The sequence below is a fragment of the Salvelinus alpinus genome, chromosome 6 (genome assembly GCF_045679555.1).
Source record: "Salvelinus alpinus chromosome 6, SLU_Salpinus.1, whole genome shotgun sequence".
Lineage (NCBI taxonomy): Eukaryota > Metazoa > Chordata > Actinopteri > Salmoniformes > Salmonidae > Salvelinus > Salvelinus alpinus.
Window position 1 is genome coordinate 47,985,710 of NC_092091.1, and position 26,572 is coordinate 48,012,281.

General features: G+C 44.7%; 1 protein-coding gene across 1 annotated transcript in view; it reads left to right on the plus strand.

Annotated features, from left to right (window-relative positions):
- Window positions 1–13,407: 13,407 nt before the first annotated feature.
- The window catches only part of LOC139577576 (BLOC-2 complex member HPS3-like), a 29,620-nt gene continuing 16,455 nt past the window's right edge, over window positions 13,408–26,572 (plus strand). Inside the window, exons 1-8 of the mRNA XM_071404684.1 lie at window positions 13,408–14,006; window positions 15,135–15,490; window positions 15,674–15,848; window positions 16,288–16,465; window positions 16,809–16,891; window positions 17,059–17,248; window positions 17,363–17,444; window positions 20,235–20,389. Of these exons, the coding sequence (XP_071260785.1) occupies window positions 13,790–14,006; window positions 15,135–15,490; window positions 15,674–15,848; window positions 16,288–16,465; window positions 16,809–16,891; window positions 17,059–17,248; window positions 17,363–17,444; window positions 20,235–20,389 (1,436 nt within the window). The 5' untranslated portion in view covers window positions 13,408–13,789. The remainder of the gene's footprint in view (window positions 14,007–15,134; window positions 15,491–15,673; window positions 15,849–16,287; window positions 16,466–16,808; window positions 16,892–17,058; window positions 17,249–17,362; window positions 17,445–20,234; window positions 20,390–26,572) is intronic.

Genomic DNA, 26,572 nt, shown 5'->3' on the forward strand with positions numbered 1-26,572 from the left:
TTAGTCCCTCCCTGTTTCAGTTCATTTTCTTCAGTTCAGTTAGTCCCTCCCTGTTTCAGTTCATTTTCTTTAGTTCAGTTTGTCCGTCCCTGTTTCAGTTAGTCCCTCCCTGTTTCAGTTAGTCCCTCCCTATTTTAGTTAATTTTCTTTAGTTCAGTTAGTCCCTCCCTGTTTCAGTTCATTTTCTTTAGTTCAGTTAGTCCCTCCCTGTTTCAGTTAATTTTCTTCAGTTCAGTTAGTCCCTCCCTTTTTCAGTTAGTCCCTCCCTGTTTCAGTTTGTCCCTACCTGTTTCAGTTAGTCTCTCCCTGTTTCAGTTCATTTTCTTCAGGTCAGTTAGTCCCTCCCTGTTTCAGTTGGCGCCTCCCTGTTTCAGTTGGCGCCTCCCTGTTTCAGTTCATTTTCTTCAGTTCTGTTAGTCCCTCCCTGTTTCAGTTCATTTTCTTTAGTTCAGTTTGTCCATCCTTGTTTCAGTTAGTGCCTCCCTGTTCCAGTTTGTCTCTCCCTGTTTCAGTTAGTCCCTCCCTGTTTCAGTTAGTCCCTCCCTGTTTCAGTAAATTTTCTTCAGTTCAGTTTGTCCCTCCCTGTTTCAGTTAGTCCCTCCCTGTTTCAGTAAATTTTCTTCAGTTCAGTTAGTCCCTCCCTGTTTCAGTTAGTCCCTCCCTGTTTCAGTAAATTTTCTTCAGTTCAGTTAGTCAATCCCTGTTTCAGTCAGTCCCTCCCTGTTTAAGTTAGTTATTCCCTGTTTCAGTTAATTTTCTTCGGTTCAGTTAGTCCCTCCCTTTTTCAGTTAGACCCTCCCTGTTTCAGTTTGTCCCTCCCTGTTTAACAAGTGTCATAATAAGTTGCATGGATTCACTCTGTGTGCAATAATAGTGTTAAACATGATTTTTGAATGACTACCTCATCTTTGTACCCCACACAATTATCTGTAAGGTCCCTCAGTCGACCAGTGAATTTCAAACACAGATTCAACCACAAGGCCCAGGGATGTTTTCCAAGGCCTTGCAAAGAAGGGCACCTATTGGTAGATGGGTAAATTTTTTAAAAAGCAGACATTGAATATCCCTTTGAGCATGGTGAAGTTATTAATGACACTTCTAATGGTGTATCAATACACCCGGTCACTACAAGATACAGGCGTTCTTCCTAATTCAGTTGCCGGAAAGGAAGGAAACCGCTCAGGGATTTCACCATGAGGCCAATGATGACTTTAAAACAGTTACAGAGTGATAGGAGACAACTGAGGATGGATCAACAACATTGTAGTTACTCCACAATACTAACCTAATTGACAGAGGGAAAAGAAAGAAGCCTGTACAGAATACAACTATTCCAAAGCATGCATCCTTTTTGCAACTAAAGATATAATGTAAAGTAATTTACTTTTTGTCCTGAATACAAACTGTTATGTTTGGGTACAATCCAATATAATACATTACTGAGTTTCAATCTCCATATTTTCAAGCATAGTGGTGGCTGCATCATGTTATGGGTATGCTTGTAATCATTAAGGATTAGTGCGTTTTCAGGATAAAAAATAAACGGAATGGAGCTAAGCACAGGCAAAATCGTAGAGGAAAAATTAGAACCGTCTGCTTTCCACCAGACACTCGGAGATGAATTCACCTTTCAGCAGGACAATAACCTAAAACACAAGGCCACATCTACACTGGAGTTGCTTACCAAGAAAACAGTGAATGTTCCTTGAGTGGCCGAGTTACAGTTTTGACTAAAATCTACTTCAAAATTTATGACAAGACCTGAATATGGTTGTCTAGCAATGATCAACAACCAATTGACAGAGCTTGAAGAATTTTGAAAAGAATAATGGCCAAATGCTGCACAATCCAGGTGTGGAAAGCTCTTCAAGACTTACCCAGAAAGACTCACAGTTGTAATCGCTGCCAAAGGTGCTTCTACAAAATCATGACTCAGGGGTGTGAATACTTATGCAAATTAGATATTGATGTATTTCATTTTCAATAAATGAGCAAAAATGTCTAAAAACATGTTTTCACTTTGTCATTATGTGGTATTATTTTTTGTAGATGGATGAGAAACAAATATATTTCATCAATTTTGAATTCAGGCTGTAACACAACAAAACTTCGAATGAGTCAAGGGGTATGTGTTAGGAATTTTATGAATAATGACTAAAACAATGTCTACATTTAGATAAAACTATATTGAACTCTGCAAGGTATTATTATTATATCTGATTAATAATGTTAATTCATAAGGAAGGGATTATGTAGTATGAACAAGGAGGAATTAAAACATAATAAACACCATTCCAACTTAGTTAGAGAGATTTGTGCTGTGGGTTATAAAGTAAGCAAAAAGGGTCGTTAAACTATGGTTGAACTGACCCAACTTAGCACTGAGATGTTTAGATAAGGCAGTGAGTAACGTTTTAGGTCTTCCATTATCTTGAGTTGTCTGCTAAAGTGGTAATAAATTATAGTGAGCCTTCAGGAGAATAACTGATATTGTGTGTCATGTGTGTGCGCTGGTGAGTTGGAATGAACTTTCGAACCTGTTTTATCAAGCGTGTGCAGGTTGACTCATTATTATTTTTTTTTTTATTAAATCATGACCCCAAGATACAAAGTTCTCAAGATACACAGTACTTTTCTGACAATGCTGGGAAAACGCTGCATCAGCTACTGCATGTGTATTTCCATAGATGCTATGGTCCTCGGGACTCTAAGGGCTGCACATTTTGGGTTTTGCCCTCACACCACACAGCTGATTCAAATTATCAAAGTTTGATGATTAATTGATTATTTGAATCAGCTGTGTAGTTCTAGGGCAAAAATCTAAATGTGCAGCCCTTAGGGTCCCGCGGACAGAGTTTGGGAAATGGTGGGCTATAGTATAGCGTCTATGGGGATACACATGCAGTACCTGATGCAGCGTTTTCCCTGCTTTAGTCCAATTGTCTTCACCATGGCACCACAGATACTAGAAGGATGGGAGATTAGAGACAGATCTAGAGCCATCACCACAACACCTACCCTGATCCAATCACAGCTGTATAAATCAAATCAAATTATATTAGTCACATACACATGGTTAGCAGATGTTAATGCGAGTGTAGCGAAATGCTTGTGCTTCTAGTTCCGACAATGCAGTAATAACCAACGAGTAATCTAAACTAACAATTTCACAAAAACTACCTTATAAACACAAGTGTAAAGGGATGAAGAATATGTACATAAAGATATATGAATGAGTGATGGTACTGAACTGCATAGGCAAGATGCAGTAGATGGTATCGAGTACAGTATATACATATAAGATGAGTAATGTAGGGTATGTAAACATTATATTAAGTGGCATTGTTTAAAGTGGCTAGTGATAAATGATGCACCTGTACTGACCTCGCCTTCTGGATGATAGCGGGGTGAACAGGCAGCGGCTCGGTGGTTGTTGTCCTTGATGATCTTTATGGCCTTCATGTGACATCGGGTGGTGTAGGTGTCCTGGAGGGCAGGTAGTTTGCCCCCGGTGATGCGTTGTGCAGACCTCACTACCCTCTGGAGAGCCTTACGGTTGTGGGCGGAGCAGTTGCCGTACCAGGCGGTGATACAGCCCGACAGGATGCTCTCGATTGTGCATCTGTAAAAGTTTGTGAGTGCTTTTGGTGACAAGCCGAATTTCTTCAGCCTCCTGAGGTTGAAGAGGCGCTGCTGCGCCTTCTTCACCACGCTGTCTGTGTGGGTGGACCAATTCAGTTTGTCCGTGATGTGTACGCCGAGGAACTTAAAACATACTACCCTCTCCACTACAGTCCCGTCGATGTGGATAGAGTGGTGCTCCCTCTGCTGTTTCCTGAAGTCCACGATCATCTCCTTTGTTTTGTTGACGTTGTGAGGTTATTTTCCTGACACCACACTCCGAGGGCCCTCACCTCCTCCCTGTAGGCCGTCTCGTCGTTGTTGGTAATCAAGCCTACCACTGTAGTGTCGTCTGTAAACTTGATGATTGAGTTGGAGGCGTGCATGGCCACGCAGTCGTGGGTGAACAGGGAGTACAGGAGAGGGCTCAGAACGCACCCTTGTGGGGCCCCAGTGTTGAGGATCAGCGGGGTGGAGATGTTGTTACCTACCCTCACCAACTGGGGGCGGCCCGTCAGGAAGTCCAGTACCCTGATGCATAGGGAGGGGTCGAGACCCAGGGTCTCAAGCTTGATGACGAGTTTGGAGTGTACTATGGTGTTAAATGCTGAGCTGTAGTCGATGAACAGCATTCTCACATAGGTATTCCTCTTGTCCAGATGGGATAGGGCAGTGTGCAGTGTGATGGCGATTGCGTCATTTGTGGACCTGTGGGGGCATATGCAAACTGAAGTGGGTCTAGGATGGGTGGTAAGGTGGAGGTGATATGATCCTTGACTAGTCTCTCAAACCATTTCATGATGACAGAAGTGAGTGCTACGGGGCGGTAGTCATTTAGTGCAGTTATCTTTGCCTTCTTGGGTACAGAAGCAATGGTGGGGATGCATGTGCAAACAACAGACTGGGATAGGGAGCGATTGAATATATTCGTAAACACACCGGCCAGCTGGTCTGCGCATGCTCTGAGTAATTGACTCTGTCAGCCAGCAGACAGGGGTGAGGCTAATCAACTAATGTATTGAACTGTTCTTTTCTTCCTGTTATTTTCTAGTTATTTGGGTTCTTTGCTGATTGAGTGTAAGGATCAATACATGAGTTTTTATTTTCCTTCTTTTGAGCACAAACTACAGAACAGATAGAGGAGAGTAAAGGTACAGTGAATAGTTGTATAATTTATGTTTTTGCCAAGCACAACAGCATATCCTTTACTCTATCAGTAAATTATTCTCTTGTCTCTTGTGGAAATTCCCTCTCGTGCCCAAGAGAGGTAAGTTTTGAAGTGTTGAGAAATCCTCCACTACCAGCCTACAGTAAATATGTTTATTAGTCAATTATGAGACTAAAGTCTTCCTAATATTAAGTCAAGTGAACAGGCAAAGCTGTCAAATGGCTATTGGGTAGAAAGCCAAATATGCATGCATTTACTGGACTAACTCCCTCCCTACCTCCACCTCTTTCCCCAGGAAGGAAAGGTGATATTTAACCATAGATGTGCTAGAGACAAAATGTCACGTGATCAGCAGGAAGCCATGTGTCACGTTCCTGACCTGTTTTCTATTGTTTTGTATGTGTTTAGTTGGTCAGGGCGTGAGTTGGGATGGGCAGTCTGTGTTGTTTGTTCTATGTGGGAGTGTGTTGGTTAATTAGCCTTATATGGTTCTCAATCAGGGACAGGTGTTATTCATTTCCTCTGATTGAGAATCATATATAGGTTGGCTGTTCTCACTGTTTGTTTGTGGGTGATTGTCTTCCGTGTCTGTGTCTGTGCACCACACGGGACTGTTTTCGGTTTGTTCGTTTTATGTAGTCTATTCCTGTTCGTGAGTTCTTTCGTGTCTTTATGTAAGTTCCATGTTCAGGTTTTGTCTACGTCGTTTTCTTATTTTGTAAGTTATTCAAGTGTTCTTCGTGTTTCGTCTTTATTTAATAAATTCATTATGTCATCATACCTCGCTGCGTATTGGTCCACCGATCCTTCTCTCCTCTCCTCGTCCGAGGAGGAGGAAGAGCTAGAGCACCGTTACAGAATCACCCACCAACCTAGGACCAAGCGACGGGGGAGAGCGCAACAAGGAAACCAGGACTCGTGGACATGGGAGGAAATATTGAACGGAAAAGGACCCTGGGCTCAGACAGGGGCATATCACCGCTCTATTGAAGAGAGGGAGGCAGCTAAAGCCCAGGAGCGGTGGTTTGAGGAGGCAGCAAGGAGACGTGGCTGGAAACCCGAAAAGCCTGTGAGTAAACCCCAAAAATTTCTTGGGGGGGGGCTTAAAGGGAGAGTGGCGAAGTCAGGTAGGAAACCTGCGCCTACTCCCTGTACTTACCGTGGAGAGCGAGAGTACGGGCAGACACCGTGTTACGCAGTAGAGCGCACGGTGTCTCCTGTACGTGTGCATAGCCCGGTGCGGGTTATTCCACCTCCCCGCACTGGTAGGGCTAGATTGAGCATTGAGCCAAGTGCCATGAAGCCGGCTCTACATATCTGGCCACCAGTGCGTCTCCTCGGGCCGGCTTACATGGCACCAGCCTTACGCATGGTGTCCCCGGTTCGCCTACATAGCCCGGTGCGGGTTATTCCACCTCCCCGCACTGGTCGGGCGACGGGGAGTATTCAACCAGGTAAGGTTGGGCAGGCTCAATGCTCAAGGGAGCCAGTACGCCTGCACGGTCCGGTATTTCCGGCGCCACCTCCCCGCTCCAGCCCAGTACCACCAGTGCCTACACCACGCACCAGGCTTCCTGTGCGTCTCCAGAGCCCAGTTCCTCCTCCACGCACTCTTCCTGTGGTGTGTGTCTTCGGCCCGGTGCCTCCAGTTCCGGCACCACGCACTAAGCCACCTGTGCGTCTCCAGAGCCCTGTATGCACTGTTCCTTCTCCCCGCACTCGCCCTGAGGTGCGTGCCCTCAGCCCGGTACCTCCAGTTCCGGTACCACGCACCAGGCCTATAGTGCGCATCGAGAGTCCAGTGTGCCCTGTTGTTGTTCCCCGCACTAGCCTAAAGGTGCGTGTCCTTAGCCCGGTACCTCCAGTTCCGGCGCCACGCACCAGGCCTATAGTGCGTCTCAGTCGGCCAGAGTCTGCCGTCTGCCAAGCGGCGCCTGAACTGCCCGTCTGCCAAGCGGCGCCTGAACTGCCCGTCTGCCAAGCGGCGCCTGAACTGCCCGTCTGCCAAGCGGCGCCTGAACTGCCCGTCTGCCAAGCGGCGCCTGAACTGCCCGTCTGCCAAGCGGCGCCTGAACTGCCCGTCTGCCAAACGGCGCCTGAACTGCCCGTCTGCCCAACGCTGTCTGAACTGTCCGTCTGCCAAGCGCCGCATGAACTGCCCGTCTGCCATGAGCCTGCAAAGCCGCCCGTCTGCCATGAGCCTACAGAGCTGTCCGCCAGACAGGAGCCGCTAGAGCCGTCCGCCAGACAGGAGCCGCTAGAGCCTTCCGCCAGACCGGATCAGCCAGAGCCTTCCGCCAGACCGGATCAGCCAGAGCCTTCCGCCAGACCGGATCAGCCAGAGCCTTCCGCCAGACCGGATCAGCCAGAGCCTTCCGCCAGACCGGATCAGCCAGAGCCTTCCGCCAGACCGGATCAGCCAGAGCCTTCCGCCAGACCGGATCAGCCAGAGCCTTCCGCCAGACCGGATCAGCCAGAGCCGTCAGCGAGCCATGACCAGCCAGAGCCGTCAGCGAGCCATGACCAGCCAGAGCCGTCAGCGAGCCATGACCAGCCAGAGCCGTCAGCGAGCCATGACCAGCCAGAGCCGTCAGCGAGCCATGACCAGCCAGAGCCGTCAGCGAGCCATGACCAGCCAGAGCCGTCAGCGAGCCATGACCAGCCAGAGCCGTCTGCGAGCCATGACCAGCCAGAGCCGTCAGCGAGCCATGACCAGCCAGAGCCGTCAGCGAGCCATGACCAGCCAGAGCCGTCAGCGAGCCATGACCAGCCAGTGCCGTCAGCGAGCCATGACCAGCCAGAGCCGTCATCCAGCCATGACCAGCCAGAGCCGTCATCCAGCCATGACCAGCCAGAGCCGTCATCCAGCCATGACCAGCCAGAGCCGTCATCCAGCCATGACCAGCCAGAGCCGTCATCCAGCCAGGATCAGCCAGAGCCGTCATCCAGCCAGGATCAGCCAGAGCCGTCATCCAGCCAGGATCCGCCAGAGCCGTCATCCAGCCAGGATCCGCCAGAGCCGTCATCCAGCCAGGATCCGCCAGAGCCGTCATCCAGCCAGGATCCGCCAGAGCCGTCATCCAGCCAGGATCCGCCAGAGCCGTCATCCAGCCAGGATCCGCCAGCCAGCCAGGATCCGCCAGCCAGCCAGGATCCGCCGTCCCTCAGTCCGGAGCTGCCCCTTATCCTGGTGCTGCCCCTTATCCTGGTGCTGCCCCTTATCCTGGTGCTGCCCCTTATCCTGGTGCTGCCCCTTAGTCCGGTGCTGCCCCTTAGTCCGGTGCTGCCCCTTAGTCCGGTGCTGCCCCTTAGTCCGGTGCTGCCCCTTAATCCAGTGGGGTTAATTTGGAGGGTGGCCATTTGGAGGAGGCTACGAAAGCGGGTAGTGACTATGGTGGGGTGGGAACCACGCCCAGAGCCTGAGCCGCCACCGTGGATTGATGCCCACCCAGACCCTCCCCTAGACTTTTTGGTGGTGCGTCCGGAGTTCGCACCTTGAGGGGGGGGTTATGTCACGTTCCTGACCTGTTTTCTATTGTTTTGTATGTGTTTAGTTGGTCAGGGCGTGAGTTGGGATGGGCAGTCTGTGTTGTTTGTTCTATGTGGGAGTGTGTTGGTTAATTAGCCTTATATGGTTCTCAATCAGGGACAGGTGTTATTCATTTCCTCTGATTGAGAATCATATATAGGTTGGCTGTTCTCACTGTTTGTTTGTGGGTGATTGTCTTCCGTGTCTGTGTCTGTGCACCACACGGGACTGTTTTCGGTTTGTTCGTTTTATGTAGTCTATTCCTGTTCGTGAGTTCTTTCGTGTCTTTATGTAAGTTCCATGTTCAGGTTTTGTCTACGTCGTTTTCTTATTTTGTAAGTTATTCAAGTGTTCTTCGTGTTTCGTCTTTATTTAATAAATTCATTATGTCATCATACCTCGCTGCGTATTGGTCCACCGATCCTTCTCGCCTCTCCTCGTCCGAGGAGGAGGAAGAGCTAGAGCACCGTTACACCATGGAAGAAATGTGAAGTGAAGGATGTAGCTGACATACCAGTAAGAAGTATACCATGTAGGGGTCTCAAAGACTAGACGTAATATAGTAAACGAAAATCGAGGACACTCAAATTAGAATCACAAATGTTATGTCACATGCACCAAATACAACAGGTGTAGACCTTAGGTGTAGACAATAACAAGGCTTTATACAAGGGGTACCGTTACCGAGTCAATGTGTGGGGTTACAGGTTAGTCAAGGTAATTGAGGTAATATGTACAGGACCAGTCAAAGGTTTGGACACATCTACTCATTTAAGGGTTTTTCTTTATTTTTACTATTTTCTACATTGTAGAATAATAGTGAAGACATCAAAACTATGAAATAACACATATGGGATCATGTAGTAACCAAAAAAGTAGCCAAAGTCGTCGGGAACAGCTGGTGATCTCATGCATGCTTCAGTGCTTGCCTCGAAGCGGGCATAGAAGTAATTTAGATCATCTGGTATGCTCATGTAACTGGGCAGCTCACGGTTGGGCTTCCCTTTGTAGTCCGTAATAATTTGCAAGCCCTGCCACATCCGATGAGCGTTGGAGCCAGTGTAAAGGATTCAATCTTAGCCCTGTATTGAGGCTTTGCCTGTTTGATGGTTCGTCTGAGGGCATATCGGGATATCTTATAAGCACCTGGGTTAGATGCTCTACCCTTTAGCTCAGTGCTGATGTTGCCTGTAATGCATGACTTCTGGCTGGGTTATGTACGTACGGTCACTGTGGGGACGACGTCATCGATGCACTTATTGATGAAGCCGGTGACTGATGTGGGTATACTCCTCAATGCCATCGAATGAATCCCGGAACATATTCCAGTCTGTGCTAGCAAAACAGTCCTGTAGCTTAGCATCTGATCACTTCCGTATTGAGCGAGTCACAGGTACTTCCTGCTTTCGTTTTTGAATGTAAACAGGAATCAGGAGGATAGAATTACGGTCTCTGTGTGTGGAGTAAAGGTCATCTAGAGTTTTTTTTTCTTCTGGTTGCACATAGATAGAAATGAGGTAAAACGGATTTAAGTTTACATGCATTAAAGTCCCTGACCACTAGGAGCGCTGCCTCTGGATGAGCACTTCTGTCACATCTGCTCCTGCAACGCCCTCTACTGCTCATCCTGTGTCTCCTTGACCTGCCGCCACTCCCCCAGTACTCTCTCCCTCTCCCCCTCCCTCTGTGTGTATGTGTGATTGCCACTTCCACGCTGCCAGATCGTAATCTCTGCTCAGTCAGTCTACGTTTCTAGCCGTTTGTTACTATTCAGATCCAGTTATCCTGTTTTCCTCTCCGCTACAGTTCTGCCCTCTCTGACTCTGGTCCCTGTCTCCAGTCCCACGTCTCGTCATCCTGCACTCTGTCCTGGATTCCCCACTCTACTACTCCCTTCGATTCCCCTCTGGACCTGCTTACCCTGTCTCAACCCCTCTTGCTCCAGCCTCAGCCTCCGCACCTGGTTTCCAGCAACCCCCCCCGATCTTCCCCTAACCTGCACTCCATCTCCCCCGTGTTTCAATAAATACCTTGGTTACTTCAACCCAGTCTCCTCGTCTGGGTCAGCCGTTGGGTTCCCCAGTTCCACTCCGCATAACAACTTCCTTGTTTGCTTATGGCCTTAAACAACTCGTTGAGTGCCGTCTTAGTGCCAGCATCGGGTTGTGGTGGTAAATAGTCCGCTACGAAAAATATAGATGAAAACTCTTGGTAAATAGTGTGGCCTACAGCTTATCATGAGATTTTCTACCTCAGGCGAGCCAAACCTCGAGACTTCCTTAATATTAGATTTTGCACACCAGCTCATATTGACAAATAGACACAAAGCACCACCCTTTTTCTTACCGGAGGCAGCTGTTCTGTGTTGCCAATGCACGGAAAGCCCAGCCAACTGTATATTATCCATGTCGTATATTATATTATCCAAGATATTATAGTTTTTAATGTCCCGCTGGTAGGATAGACTCGAATGGAGCTCATACAGTTTATTCTCCAAAGATTGCACATTGGCCAATAGGACAGATGTTAGAGGCGGGTTACCCACTCGCCGACGACTTTTCACAAAGCACCCGGACCTGTGTCCCCTATATCGGCATCTCTTCTTCATGTGAATGACAGGGATTTGGGCCTGGTCTGATGTCAGCAGTAAATCCTTTGCGTCTGACTCGTTAAAGAAAAGATCTTTGTCCAGTTTGAGGTGAGTAATGGCTGTTCTGATATGCAGAAGTTATTTTCGGTTATAAGAGACGGTAGCAGAAACATTATGTACAACATACAAACAACGCGAAAAAAACACACAAAATAGCACAATTGGTTAGGAGCGTGTAAAACGGCAGCCATCTCCTCCGGCCCATATGTTATGTTTGGTATGGTTGGATAAGAGAGGTTACTTAAGGCAAAAACAAAAGGAGGGTGGTTGGTCGGGCAAACATCTAGAAACCCAAAGATTGAGTGTTGGAATCTCATCATGGACAACTTTAGCATGTTAGCTAATTAGCAACTACTTACTACTTTTTAGCTACTTAGCATGTTAGCTAACCCTTCCCCTAACCCTTTAACCTAACCTTGACCGTAACCTTAAGCCGAACCCTTAGCCTAGCTAACTTTAGGCACCTATCTAACGTTAGCCACAGCAAATGTAATTCGTAACATATCATACGAATTGCAATTCGTAACCTATCATACAAATGGATGATGGACATCCACAAATTAAGAAATACCATACCAAATGTAACATATTTGGGCGTCCCAGATTTTTCGTATACTATGTTACATCTACCCCTGAGTCCAGGTTGGCTTACAGGGTGTGGGGGAATATGATTTTTGAATGAAACTCTCTTACCACTAAACAGTTGTATGGGCAGTGTATGGCATCTATCTACTGTACGTTGGGAAAAGTGTGGAACTCCGCAGCAATAAAATGTACCATCCAACAAGGTAGAGTCTGACTAGTAGGGTTTTGTTTTTCCTGGTCAGGTCAATAGGTCAGGAAAAATATACAGTATGCACTGTAACCACAAAACCCCTTCAGCTGAATGACCTACTGGTGTATTGTTGCTTTAGTTTGACTAACCTGTAGTAATGACCTATAGTAGTGAGCCCTTACCTCATCGTCGACACGTGTCCAGACTGTCCAACAGTAGAGCGCCTGGATGACCCCATCATAGCGGAGACGGCCAATCTGTCCCTCCAGACATACAACAGAAAGAGTCGCCTCACCAACTACTACACCCTCCTCAACCTAACAGGAGCTAGCATGCAGTTCGGTGAGTTCATTCTATGTTGTATGGCAAATATGACAATTTTGCTATTGAAATAAAATGTTACTTTTCTATTGTCTTGGGAGAGGAGTAGTAGGCACTTAACCAACATGAGATGAGGTGCAACCAAAAATCATAAAAGCATTTTAAGGGAATAGATGTGACTCTCGCTCACAAAACTTGATGTTGTAACAACTATTTCAAGTTAAAATCACTTTGCTGTCATCCTCACAGTGGGTTGAGTGTCCGTCCTACTTTGTGGAGACAATTCTGACGTTGATCTGACCCAATGTAAAATGATGGACTGTGAGTTTTCAATGGAGTACTACACTACAGCTACACACTGTCTATCACATTCTGAAATAGGTAAAAAGGGAAAACCAACTGGTCAAAATTATGATTTGTATGTGACAAGCTGGCAACTATTCAATGGAGGAAGGTAGCCTACTGTAGACCCACATCAGCATCACACCATTCTCAGTGATTTCACTATGTCATCATATCCTGTTTCTCTGTTTGCCCAATAATATTCAGTGTTCTGTCCCCTAGCACAAGGGCTCTGCACAGGCTCTCACACCACTCTGGATGATGGCATGTTTGAGAACAAACTTCCCATCAAGTTCAAGTGTGAAATCTTTGAACCAGAGGTAGGGAACTTCCACAACAGTGCCATCACTGCCATACCATGATGAAACCTCAGTAACATAGAGACAGCACAGCAGTAACCTCAGAAATTGGGCAGATGAGACCCCCACAATGCAGGTGTTTGTTCCAGTCCAGATCTGACTAAATTCAAGACCAATACTAGGTCTAGGGGTAGGGGAAAGGAAGGGGTTGATCTCGGGGGGGGCATAATGTATATTAACACTTTTATGAGATACAAAGCTATTTGGTAACTAGGGCACTATGACTCCAATACTTCCCCTCTTTTGCCCTGGCTGGATGTTTCTTTTGCTATTTTGGATCACAGATGTAAAGAATTCCACAACATTGTACTGTATGATAATATGAACTATGACGTGTGTGTATCAGAGCAATAAATGAATAGTTTACAATTCATATATTTTCAATGGTCATAATTTATTGTGCAATTGTAGCCAATTCATATGGAACCCTGGAGGTGACATTGACAGATGTTTTTATACAATTAAACATGTTCTCATCTGACGTGAAGGGCAAAAGTGTGTGTTTCAAAACCATGATTAATGTCAAACAAATGACTCACAAATATTTCGCAATCTGGCACTGTAGTTTTACAGTAGATGGAGTTGTGGTGCACAATAGCAAATGAAAGTGACAGCGCCTTAATGACAGGGAAATCAACCAATCATCGCTGGAGAAGGAGTTGTTTCTAGTTTTCACTTTCACCATTAGCACCGCATGAATTCTTCAAACTGTGTTCCCTTTTAGATATAATTAGCGTATACTTAGGATTTCTGTGTAGAAAAGAGCAAGTGGAGTAAACTTACCAGGGACTGGGTAAAAAAAAACTAATTTTCAAGTTTAACGAATTCTGCCTGCTCATCACAAGACGGTGGGGGCATGTGATATGATCAAGTTATCTAGCTAGCTGGCTAGCCTCTGGGTGTAGCTGGCTAACCTCGACATAGACAGTGAAAACAAAGCCCTGTATTATCCGGACAGAAACGATGTATCTACCTTGATGTACACATCGTGTTTCTCGACGTAAATTACGGGAAAAAAGTGAAGATGGTTCACGTATACAACTGCCATCCCTTCGCTTCCCAGCAAATCGTGCAAACCGAACAGGAGCCTGGGTTAGTGTGTTGTGGCGGGGGAGTCTTGTTTGTGGAGTCCGCGGGAGGATGCAAGATCGAGGCATTTCAACTGGAAGCGGAGGGGTGTCCTCTTATCTGCCGCTTCGCCACCATGGGGACTGTGCAGAGCATCTTGCACAGCGAGATAGGTGTGTCACTTTCTTAATCACACTTCTCCATTCTGTCTTTGCGCTGTTGTTTACTCACATTGTTTATTAACCCAGAGGCGCAGCAAACAGACCAGGCCGGGGTTAGGGGTTTGAGAAGTCAATGAGTGAAACATTCTTCCTTAGTTGTTAGTTTTCTCGGAATCTAAAGGCACGACCTCGATTCGAGCCAATGTCTTAAGTAGTTGAACATGTTATTACGCCCACCCCCTCATTTTCGACAAAAACAACTTTTATATCGAAGGAGTACCTTTGATTTGATGGCCTGCCCATGCGAAAAAAAGATTGCAGCAGGGGCACAACTTTGGTTTTAGAAGTGGGGGGGACATTATTATTATTATTTTTTTTTTATCCAGTTGGATAAATACTCAAAACAACCTACCCGGCTGCTCGGAAGCGCCCGCATGGTCCTAAAGCACAACGTTGCATCATTTGTTATAAAACAGGTGGGGACAAAAATGCAATTTCAGAATGTGGGGGGGGCATAGCCTCCCTGTCCCCAGTGAAAGTTGCGTCCCTCGGATGCAGTATAACTGCAGTACACTGTAATATAACTTTAGTTAGAGTGCAGTATAACTGCAGTGTGCTGCAATTACTGCGTCCAAAATACCACAGTCCGATGCAGTTACTGCACTTTTACTGCAGTTTCAAAACTGCAAAAAAAAACTGGGATGGGTGCAAATGCACCGTTCGGATCGAGACGACGTTAGAACCGATGACGTGTTTCTACGCATGAGCTTTGCTAGCCAACGTCGCCATGACATCACCTGAAAGTTTGAGGGGGGATTTCTATTGGAGAAGCAGTTTAAGCCTATTTTCATACTGTACTGTCTTTGGTAAACTGCTGAGGGAGTGAGGTGCACCAGCATGTGTGTATAGCTAGAGTTTGTAAATGCAGTCAAAGGAGAAAAAAACAGTAGTCTAATTTGGATCCCTTGTAAAAAGTGTCTTACATTGAAAATTCATCCAGGCTAATTTCCCACAGAATATACACAGAATAAAGATTAATGAATTTGGAATATAATTATTAAATAACTATCCACTCATGACAATCTCCTCATCCGTGTTCTCAAGCCTCTGTCCTCCCTTGTCTTGCCCTCCCCACCCCAGGGGACTACCTGGTGACCATCGAGGAGAAGAACAATGTCACCTACCTCCGCACCTACACCAACTGGCGCTACCAGGTGGCCGAGAAGACCCGTGTGGGTGTGCGTCTGCTGGGCCACTTCCTGCGTGGCTCATCCATGCGTGGAGCTCCCAAGGAGCAGATGGAGATCATTGAGATTCCGCTGTTTGAGCGCCCACTGTGTGTAGCGTGCTGTGGGGTGACAGGGGACCTGCTGGTGGGGTGTCCTAAGAGCCTGGTGCTGTTCAGTCTCAAGAGACAGGCCCTCAACGATAAGCTGTCCATCCTGGACTTTGAGCGTTGTCTGATCCTCCACCTCCCAGGACTGTCGCCCCAACAGGTAGGGGGGATTTCGGTAATCTCATCTACCAGCCAGTTCTTTCTGTGGAGCATGTAATATTTGGTAGCATTTAGCCTGGGGAGGACAAGGTTAGGGTTTGGGAAGTTAATTCTGTAATGCAAACTTTGCATACAAAATATTATTTAATAGAGTATTTATTAACGTTGCCATCCCTGCCTGCAGGTGGCGATCTGTGCGGGGTACATTGCCCTGCAGGCAGAGCTCGAAGTGCTGGTGGTCAAGCTGGAGAGACTTCCTGGCTCCGCCCCTACCCAGAAGTCAGCTGACAAGAAGTCCCAGGACCACTGTCTAGTCCCCAAGGATATGATCACTGGAGCAGAACACAACAATGAGCTAGGTAACACGACTAGCTCTACACAGTACGTTTCATGATTAACTACTTATGGTGTGATGTGGTAATGTACAGGAACTCAAGTCCTTTTGTTCACCCGTCCTAGAATACCTCACAATCAAATGCCGACGGCATTACCTCCTGAGAGAATTATCTTCGGTTATCGTCACAGCCGTGTATATTCCCCATCAAGTCGATACCACGGCGGCTTTCAAGTAACTACATTGGACTTTGTGTAAATTGAAAACCGCATATCCTGAGGCTGCATTTATTGTAGCTGGGGACTTTAATAAAGCAAATCTAAAGAAAACATGACCAATGTTTTATCCCCTTTAAGTAAAGGGGTCTGAATACACTGTACTACAAACTGCACCGAAAATGGTATGGTTGTATATTCTGTCTGATTGGGTTGTGGTTGTGTTTATCTTGTCTTTGTATTCACCAGAGGTGAGGAAAGAGGGTCTTGCTGGTCACCTTGATCAGGATGACTTCTTCATATTCCCTAAGCACCAGGAGCTGCTGGGAGACAGGGCCAAGGACTGTGGGGTCAAGGTCTCTCTGGAGTGGACAGGCATGGAGAGTGAGGCCAGGGGTATCCTCGCTATCACCTATATCTTATACAGGTGTGTACGTGTGGGAGCTGTTGTCGTTATTTTTATTTTGTATTTTTATTTAACTAGGCAAGTCCGTTAAGAACAAATTGTTATTTATAATGACGGCCTACCCCGGCCAAACCCTGACGATGCTGGACCAATTGAGCTCCGCCCTATGGGACTCCCAATCACAGCCGGATGTGATTCAGCCTGGATTCGAACCACTGTATTGACGCCTCTTGCACTGAGATGCAGTGCCTTAGACCGCTGCGCCACTCGGGAGCTCTAGTCTGTCTGTGTCTGTGTCTGTGTGTGTTTGCGTGCGTGTGTGTGAACTAGGGGTTGGTCTCATCCTATTGGGTCTCCCCTCCAGACGTTTTGCTCCAGACTTCTTCCAAGGCTGCAGTGTGGAGGATACCCGCCTGCACTCCCTGCAGTTCCACCCTGTATTCACCAGTGAGTCATAACTTCCTTACGCTGTCCCTGCCTTTGGAACTAACATGTACTGTAAATACATAGGTAGGTAGGAGGCACACATATTGTAAAGTAGGACCTTTTTCTACATTCTCTCCTTCACTCCTCATCCCTTTATTTTCTATTGGTCTTCTCTCCCTGACAACCAGGTAACCAGGAAGTGTGTGCTGGGGGGGGGAGAGGGGTGGAGCCGACGTGTGTGTTCTGTTTCTTCTCGCTGCCCAACACGGGCTACGTGTACAGCGTGAGGGGCGGAGTGGAGATGGTCTCAGTCTATCAGTATCCAGAGAAAGCCCAGCAGGCCGTCCTCACTGACCTCTTCCTCCACATCATCACCAAGTAAGGACAGGAGAAAATACGAATTTCATGAGACTGATATTACTGATTGATTGATTATTTGAGACTGGTCTCATCTACCTCTTCTAAACGTAATAGTACCTGTGTGTTTGTCAGGAATGCTCTCCAGTGTTTCTCAGTGAGGTGTTCTGCAGTGGCTGCCAGAGCTGAGGACCCTTACATCGATACCACCATGAAGGTGAGGATCACTCCACTGCCCTTAGCTAATGGAAGACAGATCAATCCCACTTACGCCTACTGCTTACACCTACCTCTATGCCTTAGACCTCCTCATTATTGATCTGAAGGATGCTTTGACTGTGTCTTCCCTTCTTGTGGTTGATTGGCTGTGCCTCGGTTGGCTGTGCTCTGATTGGCCCTGCTACACAATGAGACAGGAAGCCATTAACTTCTACTTGGTACTCATCCCGGATCCGGGAGCACCCCCATCAGTAAAAAAGCTGACTAGCATAGCCTAGCATAGCGCCACAAGTAAATACTAGCATCTAAATATCATGAAATCACAAGTCCAAGACACCAGATGAAAGATACACATCTTGTGAATCCAGCCATCATTTCCGATTTTTAAAATGTTTTACAGGGAAAACACAATATGTATTTCTATTAGCTAACCACGATAGCAAAAGACCCAACCGCATATTTTCACAATTTTTTTACTGCATAGGTAGCTATCACAAATTCGACCAAATAAAGATATAAATAGTCACTAACCAAGAAACAACTTCATCAGATGACAGTCTGATAACATATTTATTGTATAGCATATGTTTTGTTCGAAAAATGTGCATATTTCAGGTATAAATCATAGTTTTACATTGCAGCCACCATCACAAGTCTCACCAAAGCAGCTAGAATAACTACAGAAACCAACGTGAAATACCTAAATACTCATCATAAAACATTTATGAAAAATACACGGTGTACAGCAAATGAAAGACAAACATCTTGTGAATCCAGCCAATATTTCAGATTTTTTAAGTGTTTTACAGCGAAAACACAATATAGCATTATATTAGCTTACTACAATAGCCTACCACACAACCGCATTCATTCAAGGCACGTTAGCGATAGCGAATAAACCAGAAAAATATATTAATTTTTTCACTAACCTTCTCAAACTTCATCAGATGACAGTCCTATAACATCATATTACACAATACATATATGGTTTGTTCGAAAATGTGCATATTTAGCGGTACAATTCGTGGTTGAACAATGTGAATACTAGCCAAACAGCACAAAATAATCCGGATATATTTCTGACACTCACATCATCTAATCAAATAACTAATCATATACTTTACTAAAAAATACAGGTTGGACAGCAAATGAAAGATACACTAGTTCTTAATGCAACCGCTGTGTTAGATTTTTAAAAATAACCTTATTACGACATACAGCTTACGTTATAGCGAGACAGCGCCCAAAATCTGGGCGGAATATAGTCTAAACATTTTCGACAGAAATACGAAATAATATCATAAATGGTTCCTACTATTTGATGAGCTTCCATCAGAATCTTGTACAAGGTGTCCTTTTTCCAGAATAATCGTTGTTTGGTTGTAGAATGTCGTCTTCATCTGTCGATTTAGCTAACAAAGATGGCCATGCGGCACGGAAGTGTCCAACTCACAATAACGCATAACAAAGGAAATACCGAAAATCGCAATATACTGATATAAACTGATATAACTCGGTTTAAAATAACTACCTTATGATGTTTTTAACACATATATCAAATAAAATCAGAGCCGGATATATCTAACTTCTAAAACGAAAGCTTTTCTGAACGCAATGCATTCATTCATTCACTCGCAATGTCCCTCTTGCGTCAAGCCAAACGGTGAAAAGACCAGACCCTCCGTTCCAAGACGTCTTGTTCGGCCTCAGATCTAGCTAGACACCCCATTCCAACTCTCACTGCCTACTGACATCTAGTGGAAGGAGTATGCAGTGCATGTAGACCCATAGATTCCATGCAAATTATAAACTGACCCTGGAACAGAGCCCTCGATTTCAGATTTCTCACTTCCTGACAGGAAGTTTGCTGCAAAATGAGTTCTGTTTTACTCACAGATATAATTCAAACGGTTTTAGAAACTAGAGAGTGTTTTCTATCCAATAGTAATAATAATATGCATATTGTACGAGCAAGAATTGAGTACGAGGCAGTTTAATTTGGGAACGATTTTTTACAAAGTGGAAATAGCGCCCCCCCCTATTGAGAAAAGGTTTTAAAGTGGATAAGAGCTTCTGCAGAACTACAGATGGATGGCTGCTTGGCTCAAGACCAGTGTGTTACATTCACAAAGATGGAAGAGCTGGAAAGGGATCTAAATGACAACCACTTACACAGTTGCAGTTTGTGTCTATACATGTGTGCGTGTCAAACAGTTACACAGTGGAATCAGAGCAGCACACTCGCATATGCGCCTAAAAAAATAGATGTGTGCGAACTGAAAAAGTAAAGTATGAGTGCATGTGCAAAGAATTGCTGCTGTAGCTATTTTCAAAGTATTTCTGACATTTTGTTTCATAGCTGGTAGCTAATCACACAAGGAACTACGAAGAGTCCCATATATCCCAGAGTCTCACGCAGCAACTGTGCCTGGGGTGCTGTGCCCACCGTGAGTGAAGTGCTGAAAGATTCATTTTTAGAAGCGCACAGGCATAGAAGTTGATCGAATTTACCCGAAAGGCTACTAAAGTGTGACTTTGTCTTTGTGTTTCTTGACTATTTACACTGCCCTGTGACCCATATTCAAACAAAACCATTTAGGCCTACCTTCAGTTTCCAGTGTAAGACCATAACATCTGCAAGAAACGGTTGACATGTAGCATTAATGTGATTATTTTTAATGAATCCCAAAGATACAAAAGTGGTAATTACAATTTCACCAACTAAACATAAACAACCACCAGGTAATACAAGTCGCTTAAGTGTAACTGGCTGTTGTGTTGTGTGCAGGCCTGTCCTCCCATCACCATGGAGGTGTGTGCTTTGCGGATCCAGCTGTTCATTGGTCTAAAGGCTCTGTGTCATGATCGCCACCACATCGTCCTGCTAACCGCTGCAGACGTGGAGACCAGGGAGGACACAGAGAGGGCTGCTCGCAGGAACCTGTAGGTCACACATCATTCAGTCAGTCAGAGACTGTAGTCATAGCTAGAGCTGCGCTCGATTAGAAAGGAAATATACCTGTGCAATTGACTCAAACCAAACTAAATACTGCTTCAAAATCTGACCAATTCAAATTATGAGAATGTTATAGATCTATGGTAAGACACTGATCTAGGGCTGGCCGATATCATATTTTAAGGTAAACCGGTATGATTTTTTTCAATACCATCTAAACTCAGCAAAAAAAGAAACGTCCTCTAACTGTCAACTGCGTTTATTTTCAGCAAGCTTAATATGTGTAAATATTTGTATGAACATAACAAGATTCAACAACTGAGACATAAACTGAACAAGTTCCACAGACATGCGACTAACAGAAATTGAATAATGTGTCCCTGAACAAAGGGGGGGTCAAAATCTAAAGTAACAGTCAGTATCTGGTGTGGCCACCAGCTGCTTTAAGTACTGCAGTGCATCTCCTCCTCATGGACTGCACCAGATTTGGCAGTTCTTGCTGTGAGATGTTACCCCATTCTTCTACCAAGGCACCTGCAAGTTCCCGGACATTTCTAGGGGAATGGCCCTAGCCCTCACCCTCCGATCCAACAGGTCCCAGACGTGCTCAATGGGATTGAGATCCGGGCTCTTCGCTGGCCATGGCAGAACACTGACATTGCTGTCTTGCAGGAAATCACGCACAGAACGAGCAGTATGGCTGGTGGCATTGTCATGCTGGAGGGTCATGTCAGGATCAGACTGCAGGAAGGGTACCACATGAGAGAGGAGGATGTCTTCCCTGTAACGCACAGCGTTGAGATTGCCTTTCAATGACAAAAAGCTCAGTCCGATGATGCTGTGACACACCGCCCCAGACCATGACGATCGATCCCGCTCCAGAGTACAGGCCTCGGTGTAACGCTCATTCCCTCGACGATAAACGTGAATCCGACCATCACCACTGGTGAGACAAAACCGCGACTCGTCAGTGAAGAGCACTTTTTGCCAGTCCTGTCTGGTCCAGCGACGGTGGGTTTGTGCCCATAGGCGACGTTGTTGCCAGTGATGTCTGGTGAGGACCTGCCTTACAACAGGCCTACAAGCCCTCAGTCCAGCCTCTCTCAGTCTATTGCGGTCAGTCTGAGCACTGATGGAGGGATTGTGCGTTCCTGGTGTAACTCGGGCAGTTGTTGTTGCCATCCTGTACCTGTCCCGCAGGTGTGATGTTCGGATGTACCGATCCTGTGCAGGTTTTGTTACACGTGGTCTGCCACTGCGAGGTCGATCAGCTGTCCATCCTGTCTCCCTGTAGCGCTGTCTTCGGCGTCTCACAGTACTGACATTGCAATTTATTGCCCTGGCCACATCTGCAGTCCTCATGCCTTGCAGCATGCCAAAGGCATGTTCATGCAGATGAGCAGGGACCCTGGGCATCTTTCTTTTGGTGTTTTTCAGATTCAGTAGAAAGGCCTCTAGTGTCCTAAGTTTTCATAACGGTGACCTTAATTGCCTACCGTCTGTAAGCTGTTCGTGTCTTAACGACCGTTCCACGGGTGCATGTTCATTAATTGTTTATGGTTCATTGAACAAGCATGGGAAACAGTGTTTAAACCCTTTACAATGAAGATCTGTGAAATTATTTGGATTTTTACGAATTACCTTTGAAAGACAGGGTCCTGAAAAGGGGACATTTTCTTTTGCTGAGTTTATAATGGTATTTTGATACAGATAAATGAATGAAAAGTTACTTCACTGTCAGTTTTGACCTAGTTTGGTTGAGTATAAAACAATCAGTATGGAGAAAGCCTGTTAAAACCACTTAGAATTCATTTGTTGCCTTATATTATTCAGAAACATAAAATACTGTCAAAAATGTAAAAATATTGTGATAGGATATTTTGGCCAAATCACCCAGACAAAATCTGATCCTACCCATAGAACAACTTGGTGTGTAGCACAATTATGGAAACATTGTCACTACACACATCCATCATTTATGAAGCACTGAAACTACACTCTATTTCTTCACATTGGTATTCAAAAGATTGCATTGTAAGTATATACAGAACCAGTCAAAAGTTTGGACACACCTACTCATTCCAGGGTTTTTCTTTATTTTTACTATTTTCTACATTGTAGAATAATAGTGAAGACATCAAAATGATGAAATAACACATGGGATCATGTAGTAACCAAAAAAGTGTTAAACAAATCAAAATATATTTGAGATTTGAGATTCTTCAAAGTAGCCACCCTTTGCCTTGATGACAGCTTTGCACACTCTTGGCATTCTCTCAACCAGCTTCATTAGGTAGTCACCTGGAATGCATTTCAGTTAACAGGTGTGCCTTGTTAATTTGTGGAATTTCTTTCCTTAATGCATTTAAGCCAATCAGTTGTGTTGTTACAAGGTAGGGGTGGTATACAGAAGATAGCCCTGTTTGGTAAAAGGCCACGTCCATATTATGGCAAGAACAGCTCAAATAAGCAACGAGAAATGACAGTCCATCATTACTTTAAGACATGAAGGTCAGTCAATGCCTAGCGGGACACCCGTTGACAACTTCCGGTGAAATTGGAGGGCGCGCAATTCAAATAAATAATCATAAAAATTATGGATATTAAACATTTAGGTACATACAAGTGTCTTATATCGGTTAAAAGCTTAAATTCTTGTTCATCTAACTGCATTGTCAGATTTACAATATGCTTTACAGCGATAGCATGCCCTGCGATTGTTTGAGGACGGCGCCCCATATCAACATATTTTTCCACCGGCACAGGCTTCATAAAATCACAAATCACAAATAGCGACTTACTTTTTGAAAATCTTCCTCTGATTTGCAATTCAAAGGGTCCCAGCTACAAAATGTAGTGTCGTTTTGTTAGATAAAATCCTTCTTTATATCCCAAAAAGTATGTTTAGTTGGCTCCATCGATTTGAGTAATCCACTCGTTCAACGTGCAGAGAAAGGAATCCAAAAAGCTACCGCAAAACTTTGTTAACCTCTCTAGGGTACGTGAGACGGTAGCGTCCCACCTCTTCAACAGCCAGTGAAACTGCAGGGCGCCAAATTCAAATACAGAAATACTCATTATAAAAATTCAGAAAACAAAACATATTTTACATAGGTTTAAAGATTAACTTCTTATGAATCCAACCACGGTGTCAGATTTAAAAAAAAAAATGCTTTGCGGCGAGAGCATACCTTACGATTATTTGAAAACATTGCCCAGCAGACAAATCATTACAAACAGTAACCAGCCAAGTAGAAGAGTTACACAAGTCAGAAATAGAGATAAAATGAATCCCTTACCTTTGATGATCTTCATATGGTTGCACTCAGAAGACATTAATTTACTCAATAAATGTTCCTTTTGTTCGATAAAGTCTCTTTATATCCAAAAACCTCCGTTTTGTTCGCGTGTTTTCTTCAGTAATCCACAGGCTCAAACGCAGTCACAACAGGCAGACAAAGAATCCAAATTGTATCCGTAAAGTTCATAGAAACATGTCAAATGATGTTTATATTCAATTCTCAGGTTGTTTTTAACATAAATAATCGATAATATTTCAAGCGGACAATAACGTCGTCAATATAAAAGGTAAACATGAAAGGCACTCTCTCGGCCACGCGCATGAAAAAGCTCTGTGACACGGCAGGGTCCACTCATTCAGACTGCTCTTACTCCCTTATTTTTCAGAATACAAGCCTGAAACAATTTCTAAAGACTGTTGACATCTAGTGGAAGGCATAGGAACTGCAATTTGAGTCCTAAGTCAATGGATACTGTAATGGCATTGAATAGAAAACTACAAAACCCAAAAAAATCCTACTTCCTAGATTTTTCTCAGGTTTTTGTCAGCCAAATCAGTTCTGTTATACTCACAGACACTATTTTAACAGTTTTGGAAACTTTAGAGTGTTTTCTATCGGAATCTACCAGTTATATGCATATCATATCTTCTGGGCCCGAGAAGCAGGCAGTTTAATTTGGGCATGCTTTTCATCCAAAATTCCGAATGCTGCCCCCTAACCTAGAGAAGTTAAAACAAGTCAAAATAAGTTTCTATTTAATCGTCAGGTACCCTAAAATGTAATTAAACTATAATATTTTATAAGGAAAGGTATGTTCAATAGGAAAGCGATATTAGCAGGTGCACTTCCTCTTCATCGCGCGCACACAGACTGATTTCCAACTCTGAGTCCCAGTACTAAAACTCTGAAGCCTGAAACCTTGAACAAAGACTGTTGACATCTTGTGGAAGCCATAGGAATTGCAATCTGGGAGCTGGATTTGGATATGCCCCTAGACTTTCCATTAAAAGAGCATGGGCTCTCAAAAAAAATATATTCTGATTGGTTTTTCTTTGTATTTTTTGTATTTTCTCCTACCATATCTATTGTGTTATAGTCTCATACATTATTTACATTTCTGCAAACTTCAAAGTGTTTTCTATCCAATGGTACCAATTAAATGCATATCCTGGCTTCTGGGCCTGAGTAACAGGCAGTTTACTTTGGTTACATCAGTCAGGCGGAAATTCAGAAAAAAGGACCCTAGCCTGAAGAAGTTTTAATTAACAAGAAATTTGTGGAGTGGTTGAAAAACGAGTTTTAATGACTCCAACATAAGTGTATGTAAACTTCCGACTGCAACTGTAAGTATTCTGACCCTTTACTCAGTACTTTGTTGAAGCACCTTTGGCAGCGATTACAGCCTTACAGTCTTCTTGGGTAAGACTCTACAAGCTTGGCGCACCTGTATTTGGGAAGTTTCTCCCATTCTTCTCTGCAGATCCTCTCAAGCTCTGTCATGTCGGATGGGGAGCGTTGCTGCACAGTTGTTTTCAGGTCTCTCCAGAGATGTTCGATCGGGTTCAAGTCCTGACTCTGGCTGGGCCACTCAAGGACCTTTAGAGACTTGTCCCGAAGCCACTCCTGCGTTGTGTTGGCTGTGTGCTTAGAGTCATTGTCCTGGTGGAAGGTGAACCTTAGCCCCAGTCTGAGGTCCTGAGAGCTCTGGAGCAGGTTTTCATCAAAGCTCTGTTTATCTTTCCCTCTCCTGACTAGTCTCCCAGTCCCTGCCACTGAAAAACATCCCCACGGCATGATGCTGCCACCACTATGCTTCACCGTAGAGATGGTGCCAGGTTTCCTCCAGACGTGACGCTTGGCATTCAGGCCAAAGAGTTGATTCTTGGTTTCATCAGATCAGATAATCTTGTTTCTCATGGTCTGAGAGTCCTTAGGTGCCTTTTGGCAAACTCCAAGCGGGCTGTCATACCTTTTACTGAGGAGTGGCTTCTGTCAGGCCACTCTACCATAAAGGCCTAATTGGTGGAGTGCTGCAGAGATGGTTGTCCTTCTGGAAGGTTTTCCCATCTCCACAGAGGAACCATCGGGTTCATAGTCACGTCCCTGACCAAGACCCTTCTCCCCCGATTGCTCAGTTTGGCGGGGCGGCCAGCTCTAGGAAGAGTCTTGGTAGTTCCAAACTTCTTCCATTTAAGAATGATGGAGGCCACTGTGTTCTTGGGAACCTTCAATGCTGCGGACATTTTTTCGTACCCTTCCCCAGATCTGTGCCTCGACACAATTCTATCTCTAAGCTCTACAGACAATTCCTTTGACCTAATGGCTTGGTTTTTGCTCTGACATGCACTGTCAACTGTGGGACCTTATAGTGGCAGGTGTGTGCCTTTCCAAATCATGTCCAACTCAATAGAATTTACTACAGCTGGACTCCAATCAAGTTGTAGACACATCTCATGGATGATCAATGGAAACAGGATGCACCTGAGCTCAATTTCAAGTCTCATAGCAAAGGGTCTGAAAACGTATGTAAATAAGGTATTTCTGTTTTTATTTTTAATACATTTGCAAACATTTCTAAAAACCCGTTTCGCTTTGTCATTTAAATCAATTTTAGAATAAGACAAACATAACAAAATATTTTCCAAATGCACTGTATGCATAAGCTCTAATATGCGTATGGGTGTTTTGAATTAATAATCCCCTTAGAACATTTTACATTTTGTTGTGTTAGGCTTTGAAACAACATCAACAATAACCGTGTTTTCCACTCAGTTTCAACCTGTTGTTGAACTTCTTTCTACAGATGAATCATCACAGTAAGATGAGTTTTAAAAGCACAATACTATTTTGATGGTAAATGTTTTATGT